Source organism: Anolis carolinensis, chromosome 6 (genome assembly GCF_035594765.1).
Source record: "Anolis carolinensis isolate JA03-04 chromosome 6, rAnoCar3.1.pri, whole genome shotgun sequence".
NCBI classification, from domain to species: Eukaryota; Metazoa; Chordata; class Lepidosauria; order Squamata; family Dactyloidae; genus Anolis; species Anolis carolinensis.
The window spans coordinates 23,420,215-23,441,853 of NC_085846.1; the positions used below are offsets into that span (position 1 = coordinate 23,420,215).

At 40.1% G+C, this 21,639-nt stretch overlaps 1 protein-coding gene across 1 annotated transcript; it reads right to left on the minus strand.

Annotated features, from left to right (window-relative positions):
- Positions 1-2,588: 2,588 nt before the first annotated feature.
- irf3 (interferon regulatory factor 3) lies at positions 2,589-21,231 on the minus strand. Its single transcript, XM_003222700.4, has 11 exons — positions 21,082-21,231; positions 19,091-19,291; positions 15,360-15,540; positions 14,775-14,881; positions 13,787-13,841; positions 11,909-12,001; positions 10,665-10,778; positions 7,372-7,740; positions 6,633-6,751; positions 4,476-4,622; positions 2,589-3,340 (listed from the first exon to the last, which is right to left on the minus strand). The coding sequence occupies exons 2-11, from the start codon at positions 19,253-19,255 to the stop codon at positions 3,338-3,340; spliced, it is 1,353 nt and encodes a 450-aa protein (XP_003222748.3). The 5' UTR covers positions 19,256-19,291; positions 21,082-21,231; the 3' UTR covers positions 2,589-3,337.
- Positions 21,232-21,639: the final 408 nt, after the last annotated feature.

Below are 21,639 nucleotides of genomic sequence, written 5' to 3' on the forward strand. Positions count from 1 at the left end.
GCAAAGATTGTCATGGTCAAAATCTGGCAGTGATTGCAGCCACATACAACACTCAAATGGGAATCCATCTTTGTAAATCACAATACACACAAATGTACTGTAGCAGAAGCTCAAGTTTGTGGTTAGTAATGACCAACAAAACCAAGGCTATAAATCAGCTTTAAAACAGGGTTTGGCATCAGTTTGTGAATTCTCTTAGGCACATTGAATCATAATTCTGGGTTTATACAAAATTCATGTTTCTGTGATTCATACATGCAGGATTACATCAATTTCTACCTTGGGACACAGCTCTTCTGGCTTCAGGTACTCTTCTTTGGCCTGTGAAGCTATAGCACAAGGGTGACATTGAAATAATCCTGTATATGTATGTAAAATTAACTAGCTCAAAAAACAAGCAACCGGGTCTTATTTTTCGCTTTAAGTGTGGTTTGGGAGTTCTTAACTCACCTATGCAAATGAATTAGTCCTTCATATTATATTGCTAAGTTTTAATTCTTACCCTAGCATAATGTGAACACAGCCAATAACAAGAAACAAGAAACCAGATGGAGAAGGAAGAAACTAAAAGGAAATAGGAAGCAAAAATGTCACAGTTTCAAAGTTTATAGAAAAGAAATGCAGTATAGAGAGAAAAACCAGGCTTTTAAGGCTATGACTTGGGAGTAAATCTCACTGAATTTCATGGGACGGTTATGCTTAGGACTGCTCTGCTGAAAATGGGTATGTTTAGGACTGCTCTTCTGAAAAATGCAGACACACAAAAGCAGAAGGGAAGGTAAATATAACCTACAGTTTAGGAATGTTTTTCAAATAAAACATATATAACTTACATGTATTACTTCTGGTCTTACAGGAAAGCTCTGATTTAAGCAGCCATCTTAAAAAAAAATTGGTATGAGCCCTATTCTTGAAATGGCAGCTTATATCGGTCAATCATTACTTTTAAAGAGCCACATATGGCAACATTACTGGCATGCTTTCCCTTAATTATAATGGCTGGAATCCTGTTGGTGATATACAAAGGGGCAATACAATAATCACAGAAGGGATTACAGCATTCCCTCACTTATCACGGGGGTTAGGTTCCAGGACCACCCGCAATAAATGAAAATCCGGAAAGTAGGGACACTATATTTATTTTAATATTTATACATTATTTTAGTAGTTATACACTCGTGTGTTGATAAATCGCCTCCTCTTCCTCCTCTTGCCGCTTGGGCTCCTTTTATCTCCCTTTGGCTTCCCCTTTCTCTCTTCCTTAGGTTGTAAATTATAATTTTTATGATTTATAATAGTCTTTTAGAGTTTATTGAAAAACTGCAAAACAGCGAATCCGCGAAAAGTGAACCGTGAAGTAGTGTGGGAACACTGTATACCTCCAAGAATGTATGGATGACAAATTATTGTTATTTCGAACAGTTTACTTCCATGTTCAGATGTAATTAAAGAATTGGAGGTGGGCAAAAGGAAGATCTGGACCTACTGGAAGATCTCATGGATTTGCATCAAATCAGCAGTACAGTAGAGTCTCACTTATCCAAGCTAAACGGGCCGGCAGAAGGTTGGATAAGCGAATATCTTGGATAATAAGGAGGATTAAGGAAAAGCCTATTAAACATCAAATTAGGTTATGATTTTACAAATTAAGCACCAAAACATCATGTTATACAACAAATTTGACAAAAAAAGCAGTTCAATACACAGTAATGTTATGCTGTAATTACTGTATTAATGAATTTAGCACCAAAATATCACGATATATTGAAAACATTGACTACAAAAATGGCTTGGATAATCCAGAGGCTTGGATAAGCGAGGCTTGGATTAGTGAGACTCTACTGTATTTGACTCTCCTCTAACACTAATACTATAACTCCTCTTTCATTTTAAATGATATTGTTAAGAAGAATTTGGGGGCAAGAAGGAAGTAATTTAATGTTGTTTTATGTTATTTTCTAGTTTGGTCTGAAAGTATGGTATAATCAAAACAGGCTCTAAGGCAGGCATGAACAAACTTCGGCTCTCCAGGGGTTTTGGAGTTCAACTCCCACAATTTCTAACGGCCTCTAGCCCCTTGCTTTTCCACCTCAGCCGCTTAAGTGCCTGAGGCTGTTAGGAATTGTGGGAGTTGAAGTCCAAAGTACCTTGAGGGCCAAAGTTTGCCCATGCCTGATCTAGGACTTAGAATTCTTCAGTCCTAAGTTTTCTGAATTAGACAATGGGGTAAAAATCATGTGCTGAACTGCAAATTCCAGACTTCCTCATTGGCTTTGTAAGCAGGGCTTCTGAGAGCTGCAGTCCAAAAATTCCCATTCCCGCTCTATGGATTTGTTGGGAAGACCCCTAAATAGATGGTTTTATTGCTCTTGTCCTGCTTATAAGTTTTCTGTGAGGAAGCAGTCTGGGCGTATACTATGAGACTTCTGAGTAATGACAAGTAAAAATGTGAGCAGACCTTAACTTAAAATAATTTAAATAGACTACAAACATTTAGAGCATGACAAGTCAACAACAGGTTAAGAAGAGTAGAACAACTGAAAACTATGTGCATTAACCTTTTTGAATAAATCATTGAGGCTCCAAGGTATTAGTGAGCAGTCATGTTTTTACTTGGCACCTAAATAAAGGTAATAAGGCCTCTAGGAAGAACGTGTTCCATAATCATTGCCAGAGCTGCTTAGATCTAACAAGAAAAAAAGGAGAATGACCAGAAGAGTCCAAAACGAAGAACTTGAATAAGTTAGTATTTTGAACAGCTCTCAACTCCCCAAATACCTCTACATCACAGTTATATTGGTTGATGGATACTGGAAGTTGTAAGCCAAATATCTACCTCTTTCAAGTTGGTGAAAAGGTATTTACAGATAACATGATATATGTCCAAACTGTGTTGTTAAATGTAGAGAAAGAAGACCGACCAATACAGAAAGTATTAGAGTAATCCAAAATTTGGATTGCTCTCAATGTCATCACAAGCAAGGAGGCAAATGTGAGAAATGTAACATGTTTATATTTAAAATAAAACCCAGCAAGACTTTGCATCAGCAGTGTTGTGGTTAAGAAGAGATCACAGTCATGTAATGCATCAAGACTGTGAAAGAGTTGAAGAAACAGTTACAAGCAGATTCCAGAAGTGGACTGTTATGATGGGAAATATCAGTTCATATCAAAAGTACTGCTAGACCCATCATTCGTCCCAAATTATGGTTGACTCCTTGGAAATAGTAAAAAATATTGTTAAATGTTAGGTGCTAAATGGTAGACTAGGGATTATCCAGAAAATGTGAATTCAGTTTTATCCATCTTGAGCTCCAGACTTTATTGAGATGGCTTCTCACTGCATTAACAAAAACAGAAAACACAGGAATATATTATGTTTCAATAACTTCAGCAGGTAAAAATGTCAACTCAAACCTGCAGTTTATTCAGACATTCAATATAGGACACATCAACACTGGCCATTTTGACCAAAGGGTGGGTGAATCAGTTCCATGGTGGCAAAATGCTCATGGAGCTGATTTGTGCTAATGTGGCCAAGGCAACCTTGAACTTGAAAATCTGAAGCAAACTGACTCTGGACCCATGTAAAGCAGTTGGGCTGGTTCCGAGATGGGAACTACTTGCAACTGTTTACATGGCCATCCCATATTCCATGGGCTCGGGTAGTCCAGGGACATGGTATGACACTCACTGTCACGCTCCCATTCTCATCATGGTGGCCAGTGGATGTGATGTTGCTTGTGCCAGTGATTTTTTGGCCTGGAGTGATGCTTGTAAGTATGAGGCAATTGGAGAAGGCAAGTGCTCATGCAACGCACTCATGATATCTATGCTCAATTGGACCTAGCAAGTATAGATAGGTCTTCTGCTACAAAGTTTTTAGCTTCCCACAAAATGAATATTCATATAGAACACTATCTGACTATTCCAGTTCCGTTACCCTTAAGAAGAATATATACCAGGGCCAGGTTTGAACAACTCGGTATGATGCAAACTGGTCGCTATTGCACCTTCCCAAGAAATAAGAGATTTTTTGTCTGGGGAGAACAAATAGTGGAAGATATCAAACATTTTTTGATTGACTGCCCAGCATATGCTGAACTTCAACACAAATCCATTACTATCTAATTTTAGGTCCCCCAACAGAAATGATCTTTTGACATTCCTTTTACAAGGATGAGAAAGATCCACCATAATCAGAGTAAGCCTTTTTATCCTGAAAGCTATCAAGAAAAATCGCATTTCCTGAAAGAAGAATCAGGAAAATAAGATTTTGATGGCAAACAGAAGGTCAGCTGCTGTCCTCCCATCCTTTTTACCTTGTTTTTATTTATATTGCACTTTGAAATGGTCATATGACTGGTCAAACAAATAAATAAATTATCATCATCATCATCATCAGAGATGCCTAGGGAAGAGTGCTAAGTCTACCTGTTTGCAAAATGGACCAACAATAGCTATCTGCATTGTACCTCCATCCTCTCTTCCCAACTTCGCAACTGATCCAAAAAACAGGGTTGCTGTGGTGAGTCTGATATCAGAAGATCTGGTTGACCCAATGATGATGCTCCTCTGGCCTTGCTCATCTCATGGAGAAGTTCAAAAACTTTGGGAATGACCTGGAAATGGCAGAGAGGAGAGAGAAACAGCTGCTATTTATGTCAGTTCTTTCTTTTTTCTTCTCTATTACCACCAACTTGTATTCTTCCATCAAATATAGGGAAGTTGGTGCCTTCCAGGTTTTATTGGATTCTAGTTCTAACCAGCATGGCTTATGATCAGGGATGATAAGAGATGCACTCAAACCAAACCTGGACAATTGCAGGTTTAGTCTACTCCAGAGGTATACAACCTGTGGCTTGGGAGTTGCATGCAGTTTGCTGTTCCTTGTATGACTCCTGAAGCTAGCAAGGTCCCAGTTATTTTTCTTCACATTGGAATTGGCAGGGAAAAGAAGAGAGGGAGCAAGAAGCTATTGTTTCCTGGTACCCAACATAAACGTCTATCCGGGGATGTGGAACCTCAAGCCTTGTGTCCAAATATGGCCCTCTTGTGATAGCTTCCCCTTAGGGAACCACATGTTTCAAGCTTTTGGATATGAGTATCTCATCAAAGAGACAAAGGCCTCTCCTAAGATTTAGTTATTTGCAATAACCACTTTAAGCTGAACTGTGCTGGCTTCATTTTGTCATGTTACCAAGAAATGCCTGAAAATGACTCTTAAACTGAATTCAGCTCTGGCTGAAAAAGGGTCCCCCCTTTTGGTCTTCCCACTCCTTTCCATGGCAAGTAAACACCCCTCTCACCCAAGATTGCTAGGGATGGGTGGAAGTGTACAGAAATTTTGATGGGATTTTTCTAAGGAGAGAAAGGGTGCTTGTGTGGAGATGTGCATGAAGGGAATGTAGAAGCATGTGCATGCACATCCCCTGGCTAACAGCAGATACAATCCTTTACACTGAACAGAATGAGGTAAATTGGGGTTGCAATTCTCAGAGAGATCTAATGTCTGGGTATTCCAGTCTGAAATAACAACGGTTCCAAGCTCTGTGGTTTTCCATCTCCTGTGTACAGTATTTCAGAGTGTGTCCACACTTAGAGGGCACAACATTGGGGAAGCCTACTGGAAGCTACGTGTGGTATTTGACCTTTTGTAAACTAGAAGGAGATTTTGTTGAGAGAAAAATGCAAACTGCTGCTGCAATTCACAGCAAATACAAAAATAGAAAACACAAATCTACCTGATCTTAGAGTAGGTGTGGGAACTCTTTTGGCTCTCCCATTACTCTTGAGTTTCCACCATCAATAGCAAACAAACTAATGATATTGGAGGATGGCAGCCAGGACACCAATGCTATCAAGACGAGCAAAGATTCTTAAATAGATTAGAAATAAGTACATAGAAATATGTAAGTGCTGTGTAATGTTAAGGGGACAAGAATGGTAGTCATAATGGTATATAGCAAATTTTGTTTATATAATACTAACTTACTAACACACTATCTTGAACTTTTAGATTCCTTAGGTCAGTGGTTCTCAACCTGTGGGTCCCCGGGTGTTTTGGCCTACAACTCCCAGAAATCCCAGCCAGTTTACCAGCTGTTAGGATTTTTGGGAGCTGAAGGCCAAAACATCGGGGGACCCACAGTCTGAGAACCACTGCCTTAGGTAATAATTAGAATTAGATAAAGATCTAAAAGAAACAATCTGACAAGAATAACAGAGATGAACTTTTACAGAAGAAGGCTGGTAAAGAAGAAGACCCATGTGAGAAATCACAAGAAGACATTAGAAGACATGACTATCAGATTTAAAACTAACTGATAATATCACTCCTCTCTTTATTATAGAGGATGTATATGAACTTTTAAATACATTCTTAAGTAATGAAAATAAGTGTAATGGACATGAAAAAATTATATGTAACAGCCATAATTATGTACATTATCTTATCTGCTCCAGCTCATGGATCAAAAGAACCATGTGTGAACCCATCTTCCCAATAGTTACAGAGCAATGTTAAATAATTTCATAGTTACACATTAACATACTTGCTTATAAGATAGAAAAATATAGGAAGCATACTGTTGTGTTTGTGGTCAACTTGGAGGAAGACAGGGGTCACTTACTTCTACCATAATCAATTTCTTCTTCCAGGGACGGTTGGTATCAGGCCATTGCTCCCCGAAGCATAACCATAGTGAATAATTAGGGGATCCATTTTGTCCTTCCATGAATCCAATTAATTCTAAGAGAGAAAGAGAACATCCTTTAAATGCAATGGTGTTGCTCCATTGGGGAATGATACAGCCGAGACCCCTTGGCAAACAACAGGTGTCTTGACTATTTTGAGGACCACTCTTAATCTGATTGGTCAGAGTCTGGAAGTGTTCTCTATGGAACCAAGTATATAATGAAATTACATGTCAGAAATAATGTAATGATTGGAAATTATGGCATTTTGGGCAGGTATAATAAATAAATAAATAAATAATAACTTTATTTATAACCCGCTTCTATCTCCCCGAGGGGAATCAGAGAAGTTCACATGGGGACCAAGACCAATCAACAGATAAAACAATATGACAGCATATATAATTAAAACAATAACAGTAAAATAACATTCATAAAATACATCAGTGGGCATCAGGACTTGTAATTCTTTTAATTTATCAATGAAGTTATTGTTTAAAGGGGCATTTTAGGTTGGTGTTAAATTGTAAACCATTCCCTTATCAGATGCCGCCCACCCAAAGCTATGAATAACACCTACGGCACATGCTCCATGGTGACAGGAGCAGAACATGGTGTAAGCAAAGCCCTTACACTGGGGTTTATAAGGTATAAACAAAGACAAAATTGGCATACCGTGCACAAACTGCTGGAGGCTGTACATGGGGCCAAGCCGTTCCTTTGGCAGCTCCCCATGAAGCATCCCCTCTGCAGGAAACTCTGACTGGCCCCAGTAGATATGGCAAGGGCCCCGGCGCATGCCACACAGCGACTGACCCTCGACACAGAGAAGTACTCCTGGAGACACCCCTTGTATAAGGCGCTGGGAGTAAGAGGCTTGCAGATGGTCATTCAAGTTTTCTGGGTTGGGGAATATCACATCTGCCAAATCGGGATCGGATCCAGAGTAGCCAGGAGGCAAAAAGCACAGACCTCTTACATTACTGAACACTTGGGTGAAGACCTGCCGGCCCCGATAATAAATCCGTACCTCAAAATCTGTGACTGGAGGGAAGAGAAGAGAGCTTTGTTCAACAGTTTGTTTTGTCTGTCTTGGCTGCTGCTGGGGGCAGGTCTTGGAAGAGGTTAATCTGACCTCTACAAAGAAAGCATCACAGGTTATCTGTGAAGGCTTGCCGAAATGAGCAGCAGCTGAGATCTCTGGATAAAGAGGGGTCTGGAAGACAGAACCTTTTGGTAGTGGGTAACAGTAGTACTTAATCCTGCACCTTGGCTCTGCTACTCCTGAGTAATAATTCTGGACCGTAATCTTGCTCCTGTAATCCTGTTCTGAACTCTACTGCATCCTGAAATCTTGACTCTACATTTGGACTAACTTCCTGGCATTAATTTATGAACTTGGACTTCAGTTTGATCCCTGATTATATGGCTTGACTTAGGAACTCTGATTTTGGTTTGTACTCTTGAAGCGTTATTCTAAGAACTCTGAAAAAGGAACTACTGGCATCTGACTATTGGACTGCAACTTTGGGTATTGTTTATCGTTGCTTCTGAAGTTGTTAAGTTGTAAATGGCTTGTCTGAATTAACTGGACTCTTGACCTTGATTTGTGCTCCGGCTGTGAGCTGCAATTCTGTTTTGTTGGCCCACCCTTGCATCTATCTATACACATAATAAAAGTTAAAATCTGTATGTGTATATGTGGCATGGGTGTCCACTCATGCAGACAGCCTCCGGCCTCCACAAACAGGCTATAGTTCCCAGTGCTGTGGAGCCAAGTCACTCCCTCCCAGGACATTGCAGATTACAGCGAGCACATCCCTGTGTTCCTTTCTCTCTCTATTTGCATGGCCCTGCCCACTGCCTCTCCCATAACCCTTTCCTACCCTTTCCTATGGCACACAGCAAACAGAGGACTTGATCACCAACTGAACATACTGGAGCGGTTTGGGAGAATTCACCATGATTTCTAGGAGTTGTAGGGACTGACTGTATAGTTCACCTGCAGTCTAAGAACACTCTGAACCCCACCCATGATGGACCAGGAACTAACCTGGCACACAGACCCAACATGGCCAAATTTGCATACTGCCGGGGTTTGGGGGTGATTGACCTTGACATCCAGGAGTTATAGGTCACCCGTATTCAGAGAACACTGAACCCATCTGATGATGGATCTGGACCAAACTTGGCACATAAATTCAACATGGCCAACTGGGAATACTGGTGGACTTTTGGGGTGATTGGCTTTTAACTCTGGAAGTTATAGTTCATCTGTATTCCGTGAGCCTTCTGAACCCCAGCAAGTGATGGATCTGGGCCAAACTTGGAACACAGACCTAACATGGCCAACTGTAAATACTAGCAAGTTTTGCAGGTGATTGATCGTGGCATCAGAGAGTTATAGTTCACTTGTAGCCAAAACTTCATTTTTATTGGCCGGTTATAACCCCACTCTGACAACAAAAGTGGCCCCGTATTTGTTTAAAGCTGCTAAAAGGAGATCAGAGTACATAGATCAGATTGGGGTGCAGTGTAGGGGAGACGAGGATAGTTGATGCATAGATCTTTAGCTAAACTACATTGGCACCAAGCAGGCAGACACCTGTATATCTGTATTTTATTTTAAGTGAACCAGATGTTGTTTTTGTATTGTCTGTCCTGTATTCAAAGAAGACTAGACCCAGCAAGTGACGGATCTGAGCCAAACTTGGCACACAAACCCAACATGGCCAAATGTAAATACTGGGGGAGTTTTGCCGGGGGGGGGGGGGGGGTTGATCCAAGATTTTTGGGAATTGTACTTCACCCACATCCTTATGCATTTTCTAATGGGAGCATTCATAAAAAACAAAGACTGTGTTTTTTCCCCCCTAAGAAATAGCGTAACATATGACAAATTGATATTATCTTACATCCAAAAACAAACAATGCCCTTTTCAAATAACCCGGGAACCGCTGGGTACCCAAGCTAGTTTGTTTAATAAATCTCAGCCCTTGATACTGGGTAAGCCCCAGCACACAACACCAGGTATAAATGATTCCCTTCATATCTGTTGGGATGGATGTATTCTTTGGGGTTGTTGTATGTTTTCCGGGCTGTATTCTTTGTTGCTTTCCCTGTAGATATAACTTGGGTTGCCAGAGTGAAAATTGTAGATGCCTCCAATATCTGTGTAAAAGCTATTAATTATAAAGGGACAGGAACCCTCTCCAGTTTTCACTCTGGCAACCTTAGCCACAGCTACTCGTACAAACTTGTATAATAGCAAAGCTTAGAAATGTCATTTTTAAGACTCCAGCTGGCTATGCTGAAAGGGAAGTCTGGAAGAAATAGTCCAACATGATTTTTTCCAAGCATTGTATAGCAAGGCTATCTAGTAATATGGTTGGCAACTAGGGGTGCAAATAGGGAAATTCTTAGGCAGGTTGATTGTCCCTTAGCCTCCTCAGTTTGCTCTCATTGTGCTTAGAAGACTTCAAACAATTCCAAATGTGAGCACTGGTCTCCCTAAAAACGCCTGACTACCCCCAGACAGTATTAAATAAAGATGAACCAATGGTCCGATGACATACAAGGCCTAAATACAAAATGCAAAGAAGGCCACTACACTTTCTAAGCTGTTGTGATCTGAACCTTGTAATTCCTCAGTTGTGAGGAACTTAAGAAGAAAATAAATATAATTTTGCAAAAAAAACAAACCCACAAGAAGTAGCCTTTGGGTAAAACCCCAACTGGGTAATGTAAAGTTGTTTGGTCTATGAGCACTTTGGCTCATTTAAGTATTTAATTAATTGAATTATGGAGAAATGTTACTGCTGCAGTGATTTAAGTCATCCACCTTTTGTGGAAAAAAAATTATCCAATTAAGATATCCCTTTTTATTGACCAATTTCCAGTTTAAGTCATACTTCAATTTATTTTAGTTTGTTAGTTTCTTTCATTGCTCTGTATCCCAGAAACTTACCAAGTGTTGGGGCTTCCAAGATTTGCTGCAATGGTTGTACTGTGTTGGTATGTTGAATCAAATCCAAACTGGGTTGACAGAGGCTTCCACAACAAACTGGATTTTCTGTTCCAACTATGGCATGAAAGATACGAAAAGGATAAAAGAGATCTCTGATGCTCAGTATGGACAGACACACAGCTAGATCCATAATGAAAGCCAAGGACATTAAGCATTGTTTATTTGGGTGCAGAATCAGGCTCCTTGGTTCTTTGAGAAGGATAATGGAACATTTTTGAGGACAACTAAGCCACTGGCTAAGAAGGGCTAGGAACAAATCTGATAGAATACAGCCACATTGATGAGGATGGTAAAAATGCTATTATTTACTGCCTCCATGGCTTCAAACACTATTTCTAGACCATTTGTTTTATATACTCTATATATGGAGGAGGGCCCCTCAGAAACCTGCTCTGTTGAATTTGGAAAACTTTCCAAATCAAGATTAGATTTTGTTGAGGTAATTGAAACACCCACGTGAGCAGTTTTAACAGATGAATTTCAATTTGATGTGAATAAGTTGTTTAGACAAATGAGGCCTACCACTTGATTATTACACTGTGTAATAAAATTTGCAAAAAAATATGTTCCTGGTCTGAAAGTGTTATTTCCTGTTTAATTGTGTGGTACTTACTTTGAAAGTAGTTGTTATATTCTAGAAACTTTGTTTTTGTTTACCACAAACTACGTTGAATTGGTTGAGACTCAATGAGATATTCATCAAAAAACTACAGCAAAATGTACTGCAAAATGTCCTGCAAAAATAAAGTTTTTGCAGTTTAATAAACCTTTTCCATGTTTTTATGACAGAACCAATTAGAAAATGGTTACCCAGGAATAACCCAGGAACAAAAATTGTGTTACATGGTGTTATAAATGGCGTATTGGGTAGTAACAGTAGTAAACCTTTTAAGAAAGAAGTGGTTGTAAGAGTTTTTATTTAATCAATATTCTGATGATACCCAGGTCTGGAGAGGCAGTGTATTGTCTGGAGTCAACATGGCAAAATTAGTTGCCTACTTAGAATCCATTTAGAACAGCTTTCTCCATTCTGCCACTCCTTAACTTGCATCATCTCCAAGAAGCATTGTCATGAAGAGGCTGCCCTAGTTAAAACAAGCAAGTTCAACAAGTTTATGGCTTGCAAGCCTAGCTTGGGTTGCACGATGGATCCATAATATTTCACAAAGATCAGATCATCTCACCAAATGCACTGGTCCCCAACACCTGCTCAAATGGGGCTGCAGAGGGCGGTGGATCCAAGACAGTGGGAGACAGGATTCCACACCAGTTGGGATCTTTTGGCCCAAGAGAAAAAGAAGAGAAAAAGAATAAAAGAAAAGGTCACACTTGATTTACAAGTTAATGGACCTTGAAGATGCCCACACTGTAAATCTATGGGAGTATTTCTTAGGCAATACATGGTGTAGTGATTAAGGTGTTGGAGAGGGACTTGAGAGTGCCAAGTTCGAACTTCTATTGAGGCATGAAATCTACTTAGTTCAGTCATTTTCTTTCAGTCAAAACTACCTCACAAGGCTTGTTGTGAAGGTGGAGGAGATGAAGATCATGTATGCTACCTTGAATACACTGGACGAAAAGTGAGTTTGAAATGTAAATCAACTTTCTGCCTCCCTCTGGCATTCTTCAAATATGTGGGATTCCGAATCTCATTATTCCCAGTTGATTAAGATATGGATGATGGCAGCTTGAGTCAAACACATCCTGGAAGATGCCAGCATAGGGAAAGGGCAGCTGACTAAGGAATTATGGTTCCTTATTGGTAGGAATAAGCTTCAGAATAGCAGCGTCAGATGCAAATAGAGCTCCTCTTTACAGATCTCTGGTTGGGAAAAAGTCAAATCTAGAGGACTGAATGAGGGACTCAAGATAAAAATTGCTAGGTTTTACTCCACTCTTCAACACCATGGCCTTTTCCTTTCTCCAGAGCGGTTTATTGTGTTCACATACATGCAAACAGTCACAGCACCTAGAGCAGAACCTATTTAAATTTAGGCTTCTACCCCAACCCATTAAAAAGCATACAAGCAGTGAAAAACAGAATAAGGTTCTTTGAAAGGGGCAGAGTTTACTGTATCTGCTGTGTAGGATGATTTGTTTGCAGCCAGACCTATGAAGGTCTGAAGAGCCTTTTCTCCCTTCTGGGTTGAGTGTTGAAGAAACACTGGAAAATTTTTCTCTAGGCTTTAATGTCTTAATTTCCCATCATTTTTAGAAACACCGTACAAATATTACAAATATCAAATATGGTAATTGTACATTTGTATATAAAACAAGTATCATATGACTCCCATATTGAGTGAGAGCCTTCTCTGTGATCGCCCCCACCTCTGGAATGCCCTCCCTGAAGAGATGTTAAAAACTGCCCCTTCCCTCCCCTCCTTCAAAAAACAAGTCCCCCCCCCCCCCCCCCCCGTGTTCTCTAGCATATGGAGATGAGGAGAAAGACAGCCCGCTAATATACTTCCGACCAGATATTATCATTGCACTCTAGCCCTAGCGGGTTGGCCGGAGCCATGGACATTATTGAAATTTAGTTAATTTTAAAATTCTATTGAATCTCTGGGAGCTCTGTTAAGTGAGGTTCATGTTTTTATGTTTAGATATAATTTTACTGTTTAACTGTTTGTGTAATTTTAAGTTTTATGTTATAATTAGTTCATTGTCAGTTTGTTTTGAGATTGGGTGGGACGTTAATGTATTCATGTTTATACCTGTCTTGAGGCATTTAATGTTTGCCTCTGTGTTTCTTGTTTGTTGAAATCCACCCTGAGTCCCCCTGGGGAGATAGGGCAGATTACAAATTATTATTGTTGTTGTTGTTGTTGTTGTTGTTGTTGTTGTTGTTACTGGGGTAGGTTCCAGTATTTCATGTGGATATGTGAAATGGCAGGTAATAGCATATGTTACTTAACCAATGACTTCTGATAAAAAAATGGGCTTCTCGGGTCTGTCAGGAAAACTGGCCCTTCATTGAAATCCCCCTTTTTTTTTGGTTGCTAATTTCTCCCAGCATTTTACCTGATATTTTCCCAGATTAATTTCTGTTGTCTATCACTCACCTTCCTGGGAACTGGAGATATCCAGGTTTATGAACACATTCTCCTGTAATTCATCCTAAATAACAAAACAGTGAAGACTTAGCGCTTTTCCTTCCTTTGTTCCTCTAGTATTTCCACAGTCCTGATTAGTTAATTCAAGCCACATCTGCTCCCTCAGGCTGCTCAGAACATTCATTGATATATTCACTCCTCATATTTATACCACCAAAGGTTTATTTGGAAAGCTAAAATCAGAACTTTCATCAAATCAAACAAATAAACACTAATCGAATTAAATTGACTTTGGCGGGGGGGGGGGGGGGCGGACTCCACAGCTAGCCCACTTGCCTTAGAATGGAATATTTTTAGTCTGACAGAGTTTCGTTTTGTTGTGGAACCCATGAAAGTGTAGACCTCCCAAGGAGAAATTTTACAACACTGCCACCTATAAACCCATGCAAAGGATCGTTACCTTGACGTGGTGCTGAGGCTTGAGTGCCTCGATGATGTCATGAGCTAAACTGTGAAGGTGCATCCAAGACGGGAAGGTCATGGCAGAGAGGTCAGACTAAATACGATCCCTGGGGAAGGTAATGGCAATCCACCCCAGTATTCTTACCATGAAAACTAAATGGAAATGACTAACTATAAATAATGGTCAATTCCAAGCATACCATAGAAAACCTAGAAAATGGCACAGGCAAATGAAACAGGTATTACTCCTTGTAAAAAAGTTCCACATTCAAGTCACATGATATGTATAATATTTTCCCCTATATTCGACACATGACTAAGAGTTATACAACATATCTAGACTGGGTTGCTAGTGCTACAGCCTCACCTAGTCCATTATCAGTGCCAGATGCTAATGCAGAAACAATTTGCTGGGTTTAGATGAAAAAGACTCACAGGGAGAGGGAAGGCAAAGATTCTTGCTTGAGTTCGTTTTGCTGTTTCTGTTGTTCCATATTGTTGTTGTTGAGGATTGGGAAGGATGGGATACACTAACCTGACTAGATGAAGGAAAGTCTCCATACATTGATGTGCTTCCTGACGCAACAGAGGATACATCGCTGACTGCTGTATTTGTTGCTCCCCCAACAGAGTCACTTTGATCTATGAAAGAAGTATGTATTCAGTCTAATCAGAGAAAGTTCCTATTTTGGATGACAATTCCTAGAATCTCCCAGTCTGGCTCAACTATTCTAGGTATTATAGTAAAAATAAAACAAATCAAAAATTCAAGAGAGGAAGTACTGTATTCAACAAATACTGTATTCAACAGCCTACTTCCGCCTCTTTCTTCACCCTGCATCCTTTGCTTCTAAGGACGAAGCATGAGGATCTTGGATGAATTGAATTATATATATGTTTTTAAGGTTTTATAATGTATTTTAATAATGTTATTAACAGATGTATATGTATTGTTTTGCTTTTATGATTGTATTCTTTGGGCATTGAATTTTGGCAATTTTTGTAAGGCACCCTGAGTCCCCTCGGGTGAGAAGGACAAGGTATAAATAGTGTACATAAATAAATAATAAATAAATAAACCAGAGACCCACTTCAGGACGCTGGTTTCTTAACTCCTTACTTGCACCATTAGGCTGTTTGATCTCAAACACTTTGTGTGGATCTTCAGAGTCTGTGCTGTTATCCTGTATCATTTCAATCCCATCCTTTCGGTTCAAGGCAGAACGGAAGTTCCTTTTCCATTCGGAAGGGGTCCGGTTATCAATGCCTGGATGGTAACGGCCCCTGGCAATGGCCCAGTCCTAGAAGGAAAGGCGGGAGGGAAGTATGTAAGTACTGTATTTTTTCAATTATAAGACACACCTTTTTCCTATATAAGCATCTCTAAAAATGAGGTGTGCCTTAGAATCGCAGGTGTATCTTATGTATTTTTGATGATGGTGGTGGTAGTACTGAAATGAGGTCTTACAATAGATGGCATCACACAATTGAAGAAATACATCTGTTTATCCATGGCAGATTTAGAAACCTACAAGATAACCAGAGGTTTTCATAGCAGTAGTGCTGTCAACTTGCACCAGGTTTTTTCCCTCCCAGACAGTGATACTGAATCTAAACATCACAGAGCTCCTTTAAAGTCTGAAACAAAATCCATGGTGGATTCATTTCACCCAATATGGTAGCCACTGATAGATCCTTATTTTCCTCTCATTCTTCCTATCGAAGAATCTTGTACGAGGTAAAAAAAAAAAAAAAAAGACTATAAAGGCAGCTACTCCTCTCTCTTAGGTTTGCACTATCTTGAAAACACTGATTAGCTGTCTCGAACTCTTTCCCTGGGTACATAAGGGCAAGCAGATGGCATTCCCCTGGTCAATAAATAGTTGGGAAGGAGACTGGCATACAAGAGGTCTGGCACATCAGGTCAATGCATTGTGCAAGGAGGTACAAAGTTCCTGCTTGCACAGTGGTCCAAACAATACTTAAGCTGGTGTGAAACAACGATGATGCTAACGTGAATTACCAACAGGCAGGGCTGTAGCCGGGGGGGGGGGGGGGAGGGGTTCAACACCCCCCCCCCCGAAATTTTTCAGGTTAAAAAATACCTGGCTTACTCATGAATTTTAATTGGTTAACCAAATCCCCATTCTAGGTCTATGAGACGCAAAAAATTAAGAGTCCCTCCAGGCACTATCTCAAGCAGATATTGACAGGTCTGTAGCTGGGGGGGGGGGTAATTTTTCTTAATTTTCTAATTTTCTAAACCCTCTCCCCCAAAAAAATTTTCTGGCTACAGCCCTGCCAACAGGATTCACATCACTGTATCCTTCCTCTCACTACTGGAGTGACTTTGTGGATTGCCGTTCATGAAACCTCATGTGAGAATAGAGGTCTTGGAGTGCATCTACGCTGTAGAATTAATGCAGTTTGCCACCACTTTAACTGTCATGGCTCAATATTATAGAACTATTGCAGTTGTAGTTTTACAAAGTCATTAGCTTTCTCTGCCAAAGTGTGCAAAACTAAAAATCCAAGGATTCCACAGAATTAAGCCATGGAAGTTAAAGTGATGACAAACTGTATTCATTGTAGATGCATACGTGAAGACTGGAGACAGCTTTCCTTCACTAGAATCTCATGCCTTGGTCTTAATTTAGATTACAAGATAATAACGCTGATTTATCAGTTTCCTTCAGGAAGTTTTTATAAAATATAACTAATATGTAGTGATTTCCTCTATAGCTGTGAAAGTCATGTCAAACTGAATTAATTCTATAGTGTAGGAGCACCCTTACAAAGCTGTTTGCAGCTGCCTCAGGGCTGAGCTAACCGTTTTTCTGCCTGAGATGAAGCAGCAAATGGCACACCATATCAAAAGAAAAAAACCATGTCATGCCTCAAGTTAAGTCAAATTCAGCTCCATGCAATTCTGAAATTAAATTTCAAATAAGTATGTACAGGCTATAGGTAATGCACATATGTAATAATGATTTCTTATACTGCAATATTGTGCATTGATTTGTTTGTATATCTGTGTTTTCTCTTTCTATGACTTTATATAGTTCACAAAGAAGATATTTGGGAGTATGTATAGACCGAAATACTTTGGCATTTTTATCAGTAAAAATTTGAGATCTCCAAGTTTTTCTATGGATTATACTGGATGTTCCAGTTGTTGCTTCTTACAATCTATTTGACATTTTAAGCAAAAATAAAAATAGAATTGCACAAGCACATCTCCTCCCTCCCTGGCAGCAACAGCCAAGTAATAAACGAAACAAATATCAATTTGTTGCTTTTTCACATAACCTCTAAATAATAATTTATTTATTACCCACCATTCCTTTTGGTGTACAACAAAGTTAAATACATCTATAATTGGTTTCCTGGAGCAATTAACTTACTGTGCATAAAGATAGGGCGGGCCCTGACCTGCCTAAAGATAAGATATAAACTAGCTGTGTCTTGGTGTATTTCCACTGTAGAATTAATATAGTTTGACACAATTGAACTGTCATGGCTCAATGCTAGGGAATTATGGGATCTGTGGTTTGATGAGGCACTAGCACAAAATATATTATCTTGTCTTGTAAAAATACAACTGCCATGATTCTATAGCATCGAGCCATGGTCTTTAAAATGTTATCAAAGGCTTTCATAGCCAGAATCACTGGTTTGCCATGAGTTTTTTGGGCTGTATGGCCATGTTCCAGAAGCAGTCTTTCCTGACATTTTGCCCACATCTATGGCAGGCATCCTCAGAGGTTGTGAGGCCTGTTGGTAACTAGACAAGTGAGGTTTATATATCTGTGGAATGTCCAGTGTGGGAGAAAGAACTCTTGTCTGTTGGAGGCAAGGGTGAATGTTCCAGTTGGCCACCTTGATTAGCATTGAATAGCCTGGCAGATTCAAAGCCTGGCTGCTTCCTGCTTGGGGAATCCTTTGTTAGGAAGTGTTAGCTGGCCCTGATTGTTTCCTGTCTGGAATTCCAGTTTTTTTAGTGTTGTTCTTTACTGTCCTGATTTTAGAATTTTCAAATACTGGTGGCCAGATTTTGTTCATTTTCATGGTTTTCTCTTTTCTGTTGAAATTGTCCATATGCTTGTAGATTTCAATGGGTTCTCTGTGTAGTCTGATGTGCTTGTTAGAGTGGTCCCGCATTTCTATGTTCCAGGTCAGTTTATCACATGCTCTGCTATGGCTGACTTCTCTGGTTAGATTAGTCTGCAGTGCCTTTCATGTTCCTTGATTCGTGTTTGAGCAATGCTGTGTTTGGTGGTCCCTATGTAGACTTGTCCACATCTGCATGGTATACGGCAGACTCCTGCAGAGGTGAGAGGATTCCTCTTGTCCTTTGCTGAATGTAGCATTTGTTGGATTTTTAGTGGGTCTATAGACAGCTTGTAGGTTGTGTTTCTTCATCAGCTTCCTATGCGGTCAGTTGTTCCCTTAATGTATGGTAAGAATACTTTTCCTCTGGGTGGGTCTTTGTCTTTGCTCTTGTGGATTCCCTCAAGCAGGAAGCTGCAGAGCTATTCATGCTAATCAGTGTGGCCAACTGCAACATTAACACTTGCCTCCAACAGACAAGAGTTCTTTCTCCCACCCTGGACATTCCACAGATATATAAACCCCACTTGCCTAGTTTCCAACAGACCTCACAACCTCTGAGCATGGCTACCATAGATGTGGGCGAAACGTCAGGAGAGAATGCTTCTGGAACATGGCCATACGGCTTGGAACACTCACAGCAACCCAGTGTTATCAAACTGCATTAATTCAAAAGTAGCATCCCCTATATATAGGATCGGACGTGCATATATACACCACACAACAACCTTGAAAGTTTACCTCAAAGAGCTGAAAGTCCTCATCACTAATGCTCTGCCGACTCCCATGCTTCCATATTACTCGAAACTGAGTCCGCTCTGCGTTCAGCCATGAGACTCCTGGGTATTTGTGGGCATCCAGCTGCTCCATTAACCAGGGTACAATGAGAGGCCTCTGAGTACCCATTGAGAAGCAAAGGAGTGGGTATTATAGTTCACCCTGCTGTGGAGAGAGAATCGGGTGACGGAATAATGAATCACAGTTGAATGGAAAGAGAAAAGCACAATCTTTCCTCTTGACTTTAGAAATATACCGGTAGGTATCTATGGCTGGATGGACACTGCCATATTGAATCTTGAAATATATGGTCAGTGTAGACCACTGTTTCACAAATTCTGCTCCTCCAGGTGTTTTGGACTTCAGCCCTCACAATTCCTAGCGGCTGGTAAGCTGGCTGGGATTTCTGGGAGCTGAAGTCCATAACACTTGGAGAAGTACAGTTTGAGAAACACTGGTGTAGACCCACACAATGCAGTTTAACTGTCCTGAACTGCATTACATGGGTTTACACTGGCCACATTGTGCGGAATCAAATGGAATGGTAGGGCAGTGTAGATCCATCCTCTACATTGAGAGCCAGAGTGCTGTCACTGATTGAATGTGAGATGAAGGGTACATCTAAACTGTAGACTTAGTGCAGTTTGACACCACTTTAGCTGTCACAGCTCAATGTCATGGAATCCTAGGAGTTATCGTTTGATGAGGCATCAGCATTGCTTGAGAGAGAGTAACAACCCCCACGATTCTGTAGCATTCAGCAATGGCAGTTAAAGTGTCAAATTATATTAAATCTACAGTATTGATGCACCCTAGGATTTTGAGAAACCTTACAAGAGTTCTCCCCCCCCCTCCCAGGAACTCCCACAGATATATAAACCTTCCTTGCTTAGTTTCTCCATATACCTCACAACCTCTGAGGATGCCTGCCATAGATGTGGGTGAAATGTCAGGAGAAAATGCTTCTGGAACATGGCCATACAGCCCGGAAACACACACAACAACCCTTACAGCACTGGTTTACATTTCTCATTTGACAGGCAGGCCAATTGAGACTTGGGGGATTGAGGGTGAGTTTACATTGTATAAATAATAATTGTTATCAACAACATATTATTATTATACTTATTTATATACAGTAGAGTCTCACTTATCCAACATAAATGGGCCGGCAGAACGTTGGATAAGCGAATATGTTGGATAATAAGGAGAGATTAAGGAGAAGCCTATTGAACATCAAATTAGGTTATGATTTTACAAATTAAGCACCAAAACATCATGTTATACAACAAATTTGACAGAAAAAGTAGTTCAATACGCAGTAATGCTGCGTAGTAATTACTGTATTTACGAGTTTAGCACCAAAATATCACGATGTATTGAAAACACTGACTACAAAAATGCGTTGGATAATCCAGAACGTTAGATAAGCGAGTGTTGGATAAGTGAAACTCTACTGTACCACTTGTCCCTCTCAAATGAGAATCCAAATGGCTCACAACAGTTTAAAAGTCCCATTCATGCATTTTGACTCCTCCCACCCTTTAACTGCTAGGGCTCAATGCTATGGAATCCGGAGATTTATAGTTTGATGAGGTATCACTGGCCGGCCCTGACTGTTAGCAATCTTAGCAGAAAAGGCCAACAATCTTGTAAAACTACAATTCCCATAATTCTATAGTTTTGAGCCATGGCAGTTAAAGCGGTATCAAACCGCGTTAATTCTAAAGGCACCCTTGGCTTGGGCAAGCTCTTTTTAAAGTCATTTTTCAAACACCAGAGCTCAGAGAACAAGAACTATGATGAATGAGACGAATAGACCTAGTTCCTGCTCGCTAGCCTAGTGTAAAGATCACTCTGCTAAAATATCTACATCGGGGAAGGGGAAATCCGGAGCGGAGGGAGGTAAGGCATTCTAATTCAATGGGCTTCTCCCGATCCACAAACCCCTTTACCTTTTTCCTTTCTAGAGTCTAATAGCAGCTTCCTCCGCCTCTGTCTGCAAAACACGGGACTCTTTCAGACGCCCCAAGGGTCATGTGATTTCCCAAATTTACTTTCGATTTGCAATCAAGCCACACGTTCTGATACTAGACGTCCCAAAAATGATGTATACACCCTTGAATTGCTGCTAACAGCAGCTATGGTGATTATTTGAAGGCGAAGTCAGTATATTTACATTGAAAAATAAATGTTGTCACAATGATTTAATCAGAGTTGCAAATGAGATCTTGAAATCAACGTGTTCAAGGCTGTAGAATGAATGCAATTTGACGTCGTTTTAACTGCCATGATGACCGAATGCTATAGGATCTTGGGAATGGTAATTCTGTCTGAATCTACACTGCCATGTAATCCAGTTTTTCAATCCAGATTATCTGCTTTGAACTGGATTCTATGAGTCTATACTGCTGTATAATTCAGTTCAAAGCAGATAATCTGGATTCAGAAACGCAGTGTAGATGGGGCTTTAGTGAGGCGCTAGAGCTCTGCCAGGGAAGGCTAAATACCTT

Excerpts from the sequence above, each read along its gene's own strand:
- irf3 (XM_003222700.4), bottom strand. The coding sequence starts at position 19,255 with ATGGGTACTCAGAGGCCTCTCATTGTACCCTGGTTAATGGAGCAGCTG. Across the intron at positions 14,882-15,359 it reads CAAACAGCCTAATGGTGCAA|ATCAAAGTGACTCTGTTGGG; the intron begins GTAAGGAGTTAA and ends CTTCTTTCATAG. Across the intron at positions 4,623-6,632 it reads AGAAATTGATTATGGTAGAA|GTCATTCCCAAAGTTTTTGA; the intron begins GTAAGTGACCCC and ends TGCCATTTCCAG.